Raw genomic sequence first — 12,357 nt, 5'->3', positions numbered from 1 at the left:
TGTGTAGAAATTTCAACCATGTAAGCCTGCAGTACCTGTCCTGGAGGTTGACCATTCTGTTATGTTTTGCATTCAATTAAAAATATAATTAATATGATGCAGCTGAATGACAAAACATAGTACCCCCATATTTCCATTGATCATAATATTAATAAACTGTTTTAAACCATATCTTCCCTCACCTTGCCGACACCAGTGATGCCAGTAAAAAGCACAGAATGTTTTACAGCCAGTAGCTTTTCCATAAGATATCCAAAGCGCACTGTATCAGTTGTTGGAACCAACATTTCAAAAAATGGTACATTGCTGTTATATTTAAAGGAAGGAATAATTCTCTCCCATGGATCCAGACGTTTTGTGTCATAATCCATGTAGACACTCCACAGATCACCGGAGGTCGGGAGCTGGAGGAAAGACGGAAAAGAACCAGAATATGAGTAGGGTTCTACTGTTATCTACCAATTCTTCTCAATAATCACTTGAATAGAAATAACACTTTTTCCACAAAGCATTGGTGGTGTTTGCCATGTGTGTTGTGGAATCTCTCAGCATATACAGTGGTCCCTCAACATACCATGGTAATCCGTTCCAAATGGACCATCGTTTGTTGAAACCATCGCATGTTGAGGGATCCGTGCAATGTAAAGTATAGGACAGTGGTCTAAAACCTGTGGACCTCCCAGATGTTGCAAAACTACAACGCCCAGCATGCCCGGACAGCCAACGGCTGTCCGGGCATGCTGGGAGTTGTAGTTTTGCAACATCTGGAGGTCCACAGGTTGAAGACCACTGGTATTGGAGGTTGTACTCACCTGTCCCCGCCGCTCTGGACCGTCACCGCTCATCAACGCTGCCCTGGATGTCGCCGCGTCCCTGGGGTGTCCCCGCCGCTCCAGCAAGGCCTCTGCTTCCCCGGCATCCTCGCTCTCCGTCGCCGTTATCCCGTTGCTGCGCACGCCGCTCCTATTGGATGACAGGACGGCGTGCACAGCGACGTGATGACGTCGATGGAGAGCGCCGACGATGCAGGGGATCCCGAAGAGGACGCGCCGGAGCCCCGAGGACAGGTAAGTGATCGTCAGCGGACCACACGGGGCACCGTAAACGGCCATCCGGTGGTAGCTGAAGCAGTCTGCGCTGCCGGATTGCCGTTTATGCAATGGCCCCGACATACAAAAGCATCGTATGTTGATGCTGCCTTCAACATGCGATGGCCTCTGAGAGACCATCGTATGTTCAAATGATCGTATGTCGGGGCCATCGTAGGTCGGGGGGTCACTGTACAATAAACTTATCTATACACCCATCCCCCCTTACCCGACAGAGGCCAAAAGAGAGACAATTTGCATCAGAGTTTTATATCAGAGTTTACATTTACTTTATGTTATAGTGAAGGCTGGTGTGCTATTCAATTTACAGACATAAACTATGCAGCATAGGTTTTTTAACATGGAAATCTATGTATCACATATGCCACTGAGTGAAAGTATACATTGGGAAATATCCCTGTGTATCCAAAAAACATTGCAGTATAAAAAAAAAGCAAAAATCATCCCAAAGTATTAAAGTGCTCCTGTCAATTAGAAAAACTTTTGACATGTCAGACAGACATGTGAATTTTTCTTATCACTTGGGGTCTGAGATATCACTGGGATATATTACTGGGAGAAGCACATAGTAGCGCACTTCACTCCCCAGCTGGCCGTGATCTCCGTAATGCTGTACTGGATGGGCTCCAAGGTTTTTCTCGATGACAGAGACCCTTTAGACATAGCAGTGAAATTCAAAGCCTACATTTCAACATAGGAAAACAAAATAAAAACAAAGCAAGGTTTTTAAATATAAAATTAACTTTTTGTCTTTAATTTCAAAATGCATCCAGTATGTATATGAAGGACCAATTTTAATATCTTATAGCGATTTACACAAATTATTTCTCATTTCTATGCTATGGGTCTCCCAATAGCTGTAATGACATAAAAAATAAATACAGTTCTCTGTACACTAATAAAAACTAAGAACGTCAAACGACCTGCTTCAATTTCGTAGAATTATCTGTTCTCTAGATGATGACACACTGACACCTAGTGGTCCAGAAAAAAATGCATAACGTCTTTTAAAAATAAAAAAATCAGTGCAACCTGACCAAACATTCTATTATGTATTACTACATGGGGAATAATGATTTTCTTTCACCTCTTACCTTGGCTTCAGAGTTATCTTCAAACTGCTGTCTGACAAATGTATCAAAAGCATCCCAATGATTTTCTGTTAGATTCCCACCAACAGACCAGACATAACAGAAGACAAATGTCTGACAGATAACGCTATTCAATTTTGACTGTTCCTGAAAATATTAATTATAATAATGTTGAGTGTGATAAACAATAAATAAATCAAAAATTCTTACGTTTGTTGCTTTAGATTTAACAGAGATATTACTACTAATCCTGTACAGCAAAATTCTAGCGTATAATACCTGACAATAAATGCAACGAAAATTGAATTTGGGCATTTTTTGGTGCATAAAACAGGACAAAAATGGGCGTTATATAACAAGTATTCTTCCAAATAAATTCTATTAAACACAGACAGGAAAATATCTCTTGATTCTCACATTGTTAATTTTAAGGCCATAATTGTTCAGTTATAAATATAAGCATTGGGTCCTTTTTTCATCAGTTTATGTGGCAAAATACAAAAAAAATGTATATATATTTTTAACAAAACATTTTTTTGACCTGTAAAAAGTGCATATAGCCAAACTAATAAAAGAATGAACCTATGATTAGTGAATATTTATCAGATTTATGTTACCTAATAAATACCTACTAGTACATGGACCACTTTTTATTCAATATTGTAGTAGACATTAGCACATGTACCATTTTTAAGTCTGGTCCTCCTTTGCCGAGCAGCAGTGATTCGAGTAGACAGCAAAGTGTAGTTACTTTACTGATATCCACTTGAGAGATAGCTTGAGTGCATTTTCTGTTGACAAATTTGAGGCCATCCTCAACGTAGCGTTCAAACAAATCCAAAATATACTGCTTCATTTCATCTGTCAACTGTAAAGAACAAAACATTAATAAAACATGGGTCTTTTCTACATCCATTGGGAAACACAGTACATGTAAGTGGCTATGAGCAGAAAAGTCCAACAAACCTGGAATCATACTAGTATTACATCAGTATTATGGCTGGCTTGACCAGAGGTCTAATGATTTGGGTTATGAGGCTGGCATTTGGGCTGGGACATAATACCGAAGTAAATATGTGTTAATATTACCGGACTTATATATAACATTAATCTGTCTCTCATTGGACTAATGAAATTAACTATTTTAGAACATGTTTAATTATTCAAATTTTTCAACCTAATGTTCCAAAAAACAACTTTTTTTTGTGACATAGCTATATAAGGGTTAAACATAGAAACATAGAAGGTGTCAGCAAATAAGAACCATTTGGCCCATCTAGTATGCGCAATATTCTGAATACTATGAATAGTCATTGTCCCTATCTTATATGAAGGATAGTCCTATGCCTATCCCAAGCATGCTTAAACTCCTTCACTGTATCTGGGTTTGTTTTGTGCAGCTCAAATTGCAGCTTTTATTTTACTATCTAATGTACTGAGAAACAAAAAAATATATTTATGGTGTCCACAATTGCAAAGGGACCAAACAGGTGATTCCCCTCTCTGTCTAACTGCCTAGATGCCAAAGCTGCTATTGACTGCAGCATCAAGGGGGTTAAATGGGCAGAATATGCCACATTTGCTGTGCATGTACAGAAAATAACCCAAATAAAAAAATAATATATTTTAAGATCTGAATAACCTCTGTATAACTAAAAGTGTGAAAAGTTTATGTAAAGAACAGGGACACGTTAAAATGTTGCAATATAAAGAAGTATTCTGTTGTTAGCAACTAAAGTTTATTAAATGTGGAATAAAAAAGTATTATAATGTATTTTGTGAATACGTTTTTCATGTTATTGAATAGGAAGCTTCATAGTTTTTTTTCAGGAATATGAAAATCAGTGCTGGTCATTACAGTTGTCACATATTCCATAATATAAATTTATCTGTCGGGATCAAATTGCACAAAATAACCTGTAAAGGGAAAATAGTACACATGACCCTATAATCCCATATGACCCTATAATGCCACTAAGCCCCTCCTCCCCACTAAAAATAACAACAAACTAACTAACATATAAGAGCAGAAAAACTTGATAACTAACATACCACTGTAATCTGAATAGAAAGGCAAAATTAATAAATATGTGTATGTATGTACAGCACAAATCGCTGTTTAGGAACATCTCATGACCTCATATTAAGGTTAAATGTTCACACCTAACTCGCAGTGGGTTTTCCCTTTCACTTCAATGGATCCACGTAGAATCTGCAACAGTGGCAGAACTGAAGATTGACTGCAGACCCATTGACGTGAATGGAAGTGAAAAAAACAGGGGTTTTCCTGTAGTGAGAAACCCGATGCGAGGTATTAACGTGTAAACATACCCTATAGGAGTGTATATAGTAATTATTGCTGTTCTTGAATGTATCACATTGGGACACTGTGTATATGTATCACATTGTGATACTGTGTCCCATGCTCTGATGATGAAATATTGACTTCAAAATCCCAGAAAACACATGCAATGTTCATTGGTTTTGATCTGCTGGTTACTAAAAGAATCCTAGCGAGTACAGTAGATGGAATAATAATAGCATATGTGGCTAGCATATCCTACATAGTATGTGGTAGCTTCATCAGTAATGTTGTAAGAGTTATTTGGGCCAATTACTAATTGCCCCAAATTTTCAGGAGGGAACACGTGCCACAGCTCTTTAGGTTTGTTGACTTGATTCTCATGTTCACACAAATGGTTACAGGGCACATACTTTAGGTGGAAGCCCAGCTATCCAGGTTTGTACATAGGGCATCCATTTAAGCTCCTCAGCATCAATATAAACCATTCCACATCGGCTTACAGTAGCAGGAGACGCAACCTTCAAATCTTGGACCTAAAATATAAAATATGATTAGCAAGATAAATTGATGGCTTATTATGTACTGAAAAGCACATAATATTCTTTATCGGCAAGGCTAAACTATTGCATGTACTATACGATGATAAAACAGATGCTTGTTACAGTAGCTTGGATGCTGAATGTTTACTTCATTATTGAGCTATTTGGATCCAAGCTGCTCATTCCTGTATATGGGAATAAAAATAGCTCTCATGCAGATGTCATGTGAATAGAGTCTAATTGTGGTGTTGCTTAGCTAGTAAACCAACTCAGAGCATTTTTCACTTCTAAATTCTTTGGAAATTTAATTGGGGACATTTATCATTGTTGTCTTTGGAAAGTGAATTTTGAAGTAATTCTTGTTTTGCTTTGGCTTTGCTTATGTGCGACACATTTATCATACTATCACGGCGGGTAGATAAATTTGGCGTACATAAGCAAAAAATGTAATCATTTCAGAACACAATTTTGTCAGCCAGGTCTGACCTGATTTTGACTTACAACATTTTGGAGAACACTTTTTTACACTAAGTGAAAACTTAGTGTAATGTCCATTTTTGTGTTTTTGTATTTTTCTGTTTTGGGATCTGTTCAGACAATAGGCTTGTGTCTGAACAGTTTTCAGTGCTATTCTCCCTGGCTAAGAATGAGTTAATGCTCTTAGCCTATGGCAGCTTGGGTGGGGTTATGTAAACCCAAGCTCTGCTGGAACTGGCTGCTGGTGATTAGTGTTTTACTCTGACCGTGACTGTTTTATTATGCACCTTGCTTTTGTCTGTCTTAGTATTTATCTGAGTTTTAACCATGGTTATTATTCCTGTTTATGATATAGATTTTAGAATGCTTGGTTTTAGTACATTTTAAGTATTGTGTTTGCTCTGTGATATTTCCTAGTCTGTGTTCACATTATGTGTTATATCAGTCCTGCATAGTTCTTGTTCTCAGTCAATTGTTCAGTATTTAGTATTCCTGTTTATTAAGTTCATGATTTCTGATCCTTAGTGTTTTTAGTACATGCACTGATCATAGTGTACATGATAACTGATCTAGAATGTCCTCTGTACATTACCATTGATCTATAGTGTCCTCTGTACTTTAAAGGGGTACTCCGCCCTAGAAATCTTATCCCCTATCCAAAGGATAGGGGATAAGATGTCTGATCACGGGGGTCCCGCTGCTGGGGACCCCCACAATCTCTCCTGCAGCACCCAGTCATCACTGCACAGAGCTATGTTTGCTCCGTGCGTGATGACTCACGATACAGGGGCCGGAGTATTGTGATATCACGGCTCTGCCCCCTCAATGCAAGTCTATGGGAGGGGGCGTGACGGTTAGAGTACCCCTTTAACACTGATCTGTGTCCTCTGAACTTGTATCTGTTTGTGTAGAGTGTTCTTTGTTCTGTGTCCAGTGTTAACAGTGTTCTATATTTCCTGACCCGTTTAGTGTTCTGGCATTTAGTTTATCTGTTCATCCCCTGCATCTCCTGGTTTTGTCTGCTGTATATTTATTCCATATCTAGTCTTGTTCATTTATTTATATCTGCCGTTTATCTTGATTCCGGTTTCTGAACTGTATGTTAGTATGTTATATACTGCTTTGTTAGTTTTTATATCCTGCCTGGTTTATCTCTTTGTTGGTTTTTGTATTCCCGTTACATTTCTGACCTGTCCCCGACTATTTACAGTATTGTTTGTTTTTGTTGACCTTGATGCCATTGCACTTTAGCGCAGGAAGGGACCAATGCCCAGTTGTCTATCCATCATTTAGGGTGGATAGACAAGTAGACAGGGAGAGTGTTTCTAGATCGGGATTGCTTCAACGTGATCTTTTTCCAAGATGCAACACGTTTCACTGCGATTGCGTTTCACTGCCTGAAGAAGCTGGGCAATCGCAGTGAAACGCGTTGAATCTTGGGAATAAAATTTTTATCTCTACCTTCGGCTGCACTATACCTTACCAAGCCAGTGGGCAGCGGACTCCTCCATTATGAGTAATACCATTGTTGTGTATGGGGCTGCACAACATTTCAGGGTGAGCGGTTTGATTTTATCCCCTTCACCTTTATGTCCCTGTTTTAACTGCACCATGGAGCGCTCTCACTTTCATTTTTAGACAAACCCCATTCATGACACTTAGGTAAGGCTGTTTGCTACTTCAGGCGTAACCACAAAATTCGATGAAAAAGTGCTATGGCACACATGCTCTAAATGCAATGATAGATCTCCCCCAATATCTTCAGGATTCAGCCTTTCTTAACATTTTTAAGAAGGGATTTCATGACAATGCAGAGGGTTGTGTGGTTTAGAAGGGGTTAAAGGAACTGCAGCTAGACCCTCTCATAGCTTACAGCTCATGTCAGAACATCCTAGCTGTGTGACATTGTGTGAAATGTAATTGTAACAATTTGTTTAAAGCAAATAACCCTTTTAAAGCTGCCATTTTCAATACATAATTTAATCAACAGAATGAGCCACCTAAAATATGTGTATAAGGGCCTTTCAATTGTCCCCAAACAGCAGATGTCAGGGAAGAAAATGGTCGGGCATATTAGGTCCTCTTGAGGCTTCTTGAGGAGATAAGCCAATGACTGGCAGCAGCAGTATCTACTGCACCATGCTACAGGGAGAGCTGAGGCCCTGTTCTAGAGATCACATGGGTCCCAGCGGTTGGTCCACCAACCTCCCCACCCCCACAATCAGAAACTTATTCCCTATCATGTAGGATAACCCTTTTAAATCTATAAGCTTTAAATGTTGGATTACATTTTAGGCTAGCGCTTACCCTTTTTGGGAAATCATTTGCTTATGAATGAGAAATATAAAATGAAAAACATACTCTATTAAATTACCTCAAAAACCATATGAATTTGGGGTGTGAATTTGATTCTTTCACTATTTGCCAGGCAGAGCATCTTATTATCGTCCAGGACAGTGTTCATGTTTTCAATCCACAATGCATCAACAGGGCCATCACAGATAATCCATTTGTGGTCTTTAGAAGTATCATTTACAGCTGCCCGGACACTCAATGCCATTAAACCATCCTTCCATTCCAAGGTTAAGTTGTTGACTTCTCCATATAATTCACCCATTGTGATGGATTTTGGATTTAGTACATATGTTTTAACAGGCTGGTAGAAATGATGTGTCTCCCCTGCCTGATGCAAGGCTGTCAGTGCATCTGCCAGGATCTGGTATACAGTAGTTTTTCCCCCTCCGGTGGGTCCAACTAACATGACTCCATGTCTGACGATCATGGTCTCGAAGAACTGAATGACCTTGTGCACTATGCTGGGCACAGGCTGCAGACCACGTGCTAGCATTACTTTTATTATGGTGGACTGTAAAGTGCCATAGTCATGTTCGGGAATGACAACTCCAGGGAAAAGATCAGATATAATTCCACTGAAAAAAATATAAACACAGAAGGATTAAGGGACCACTGAATCATGTTGGATGATATCTATTAATGCAACATTTTTCTATGATGAAAAGTGAGTCAACATTTTCCATATTTTTAGTTGCAATAGAAAAATTGGTTGCGAAGATGCACATAGCCTCTAAATAAAATATGATACAGGCTTGAAAGTGACTGTGCGAGGCAGCTAAAATGTTTCTTGTGAAACGTTTGATGAATAAAATTATGCACTGATTATAGATAGATGGATAGAAAGATAAACAGTATATCACATAAGTGAATACATCCCTCACATTTTTGTAAATATTTTATGATATATTTTCATGTGACAACACTGAAGAAATGACCCTCTGCTACAATGTAAAGTAGTGAGTGCACAGCCTGTATAACCGTGTATAATGTTGTGTCCCCTTAAAATAACTTAACACAAAGCCATTAATGTCTAAATCTTGGCAACAAAAGTGAGTACACCCCTAAGTGTAAATGTCCAAACTGGGCCTAAAGTGTCTTAAAGGGGTACTTCGCCCCTGGCATCCTTTGGATAGGGGATAAGATGTTAGATCGCCGCGGTCCCGCTGCTGGGGACCCCGGGGATCGCCACTGCGGCATCCCGCAATCATTACCGAACAGAGCGAGTTCGCTCTGTGCGTAATGACGGGCGATACAGGGTCCGGAGCAGCGTGACGTCAAGGCTCCGCCCCTCATGACATCACGGCCCGTCCCCTTAATGCAAGTATATGGCAGGGGGGCATGACGACCGCCACGCCCCCTCCCATAGACTTGTATTGAAGGGGACTGGCCGTGACGTCGCGAGGGACGGAGCCGTAATGTAACCATGCTCCAGCCCCTGTATTGCCCGTCATTACGTGCAGAGCAATCTCACTCTGCGGAGTAATGATAGCGGGGTGCTGCCCCAGCAGCGGGACCCCAGTGATCTGACATCTTATCCCCTATCCTTTGGATAGGGGATAAGATGTCTAGGGGCGGAGTACCCCTTTAAGCCTCTTGGGCATGGAGTTCACCAGAGCTTCACAAGTTGCCATAGGAGTCCTCTATTACTCCTCCATGATGACATCACAGAGCTGGTGGATGCTAGAGACCTTATGTACCCCCATCTTCCGTTTGAGGATGCCCCACAGATGCTTAAAGGGGTACTTCAATGGAAAAAAAAAATTAAATCAGAAAGTTAAACAGATTTGTAAATTACATCTATTAAAAAAATCTTAAGTAAATTTTTCTAAATCTTAAGTAGGAGAAAATCCCCATAGCAAACATATGCTGCTCTAGACAGTTCCTAAAATGGACAGATATGTCAGCAGAAAGCACTGTGCGCGTGATGTCAGCAGAGAGCTCTGTGTTCCAAAAAGAAAACCATTTCCTCTGTAGTATACAGACCCTAAAAGTACTGTAAAGATTAAGATTTTTTAATAGAAGTAATTTACAAGTCAATATATAGATTGAGTACCTCCAACTATCTGCTTTTCTCTATATATTTAATTTACAAATCTGTTGAACTTTCTGGCAACAGTTGATTTAAAAAAAAAAAAAAAAGTTTTCCACGGGAGTACCCCTTTAAAATGGTTTAGGTCTGGAGACATGCTTGGCCAATCCATCACCTTTAACCTCAGCTTCTTTAGCAAGGCAGTGGTCGTCCTGGAGGTGTGTTAGGAATTAGGGAGGGGATCATGCTCTGCTTCAGTATGTCAAAGTATATGTTGGCAGTCATAGTTTCTTCAATAAACTGTTTCCAAGTGACAGCAGCACTCATGCAGGCTCAAAACATGACACTCCCACCACCATGTTTGACTGTAAGACACACTTGTCTTTGTACTCCTCACTTGGCTGCCGTCACATACATATGACACCATATGAACCAAATAAGTTTATTTTGGTCTCATTGGACCACAGGACATGGCTCCACTTTTTAATGTCTTTAGACTGCTTGTTTTCAGCAAACTGTTTGTGGGCTTCTTTGTTGGACGACATCCAGGCAGACCAATGACAGACTGACCCCCCCCCCATCCCTTCAACCTGTGCAGCAATGCTGGCAGCACTCATACATCTATTTCCCAAAGACAAGCTCTAGATATGACTTGTGCACTCAACTTGTTTGGTTGACCATGGCGAGACCTGTTCTGAGTAAAACCTGTCCTGTGAAACCACTGTATAGTGTTGTCCACTAAGATGAAACTGTTTCACAGTCTTTGCAATCTTCTTATTGCCTAAGCCATCTTTATGTAGTGCAAGTTATTTGCCATGGGGTACCATGTTAAACTTCCAGTGACCAGTATTAGAGAATGTGAGAGCAATAACACCAAATTCACACCTATAAACGTATAACACTAATGTCACATGACCATGTGGAGGGAAAATCGCTAATTAGGCCTAATTTGGAAATTTGCACTTTTGTTGCCAAGGTGAGTTGTAAGAAAAGGAAGGTTATGCAGATACCTAAATAATTCAGCATCATCTGTTAAGAACTTTGGTAGATTCGAATCCCGTAAAGCACGAATTAGAACCACATCTTCATTTAGCTCAGGATTCTCTCTCTTCAATGAACTTAAAAAGATGAAAGAAGCAAACTTATTTTAGTATATCTTAGTATTGTTTTATAATAGAATTAATGAAGTACTGTACAGTATAATGCACAGAAGTTTCTTACCCAGCCATGACTAAAACTGATTTAACCGCTCTCATTCCAAAGTCATAGTGATCTTGTTGTGATAACTGCTCACTACAAAGTTTATACATTTGTGTCATCTTGCGGGCCAGAACTTTACTTGACTCAAAACCTTCAGAATACAGAATAACCTAAAGCACAATAAAACAACACACGTAAAATGACAAAAGACAGAAAATTATTGGATTATTGCAGTATTTTTGAAACATACTCTTACCTCAGCAATCAAGGCATAATTTGGCACCATCATTGAAAATGGTCGGAAAAGGGCCTTCAGGTTGTCTGGCAGCTCAGTCCTTCCCGCGTAGCCAGGGTTCATTGTAATAAATGCTGCACATGTCATAACCAGCTTGATCTCTTGGCCTTCAAACATAAATCTGGAAAGCTATAGAGAAAGTTGCATAAAGTATTGATAATAAATGGAAAAGAAACATGCACTTTTATAAAGCTTTTAGCGTTATGAGGTTGTAAAAGTAATGAGTTAAATTAGTATAGAATCTATGTTCTATTATCTGCTTAAAATTTTATTCTTTAATATGTAAGGAATAATTACCTTTCTTAATCTATCTTTTTAGTAATCTATCTTACTACATCTAAAACTGTGCAGTGTGTGTGTCAAGGCTATGGGTACCTTTCACATGGAAAAATGATTTTTACATATAAAATGAAGCCTCTCAGAGATGTCCTCACGGGATATAGCCTCCTCAAAAAACATGGGCAGTAGATATATTATATGACAGAACTGAAAATCTGGTTTGGATAAGGGAGGGGTCTTCTCAAATAGTTGACCTTTTGGCGAGATTTCACTGTAGGGGTACATTCACATGTGTGTATTTTTGCTGCAGATTTGCTGCAGCAGATTTTGCTGCCCACTGACATCAATGGGTAAGAAAATCTGCTACAGCAGATCTGCAGCAGAAAATATGCTCATGTGAATGTACCCGTACCATTATCTTTAGCTGAGAAGAGCAGCAATCTTTATTCCTTCATTCATTTTTAGGCCCCCTAATATGCAGCCTTCACTAGCTCTCGTGCATTAGCACAGCTACATTCATTTACTGCTTTCCCCTTCCAAAACCTATGAGGAATCTACTCTCTACTGACTGATGCTTAGGGTTCACATGTGGCTCAATGTTGCAGATTTTTTTATTGTATTCATTTTTCTTTGTGGTATAGACTGCATACGTTTACATACATTTTTTCCTCCTAACAT

At 39.4% G+C, this 12,357-nt stretch overlaps 1 protein-coding gene across 4 annotated transcripts in view; it reads right to left on the bottom strand.

Annotated features, from left to right (window-relative positions):
- DNAH6 (dynein axonemal heavy chain 6) overlaps positions 1–12,357 on the bottom strand; it is a 400,640-nt gene that overhangs the window by 184,329 nt on the left and 203,954 nt on the right. For all 4 annotated transcript variants that reach the window (XM_056568811.1, XM_056568814.1, XM_056568815.1 and 1 more), the window contains 8 exons: positions 11,362–11,529; positions 11,127–11,275; positions 10,916–11,023; positions 7,896–8,451; positions 4,916–5,038; positions 2,886–3,068; positions 2,204–2,347; positions 183–404 (listed from right to left, as the gene is read on the bottom strand). In XM_056568811.1, the coding sequence (XP_056424786.1) occupies positions 183–404; positions 2,204–2,347; positions 2,886–3,068; positions 4,916–5,038; positions 7,896–8,451; positions 10,916–11,023; positions 11,127–11,275; positions 11,362–11,529 (1,653 nt within the window). The remainder of the gene's footprint in view (positions 1–182; positions 405–2,203; positions 2,348–2,885; positions 3,069–4,915; positions 5,039–7,895; positions 8,452–10,915; positions 11,024–11,126; positions 11,276–11,361; positions 11,530–12,357) is intronic.

This window comes from Hyla sarda, chromosome 1, assembly GCF_029499605.1.
Source record: "Hyla sarda isolate aHylSar1 chromosome 1, aHylSar1.hap1, whole genome shotgun sequence".
In the NCBI taxonomy this organism is placed as follows: domain Eukaryota; kingdom Metazoa; phylum Chordata; class Amphibia; order Anura; family Hylidae; genus Hyla; species Hyla sarda.
This window is presented reverse-complemented; position numbering and strand designations above follow the sequence as displayed.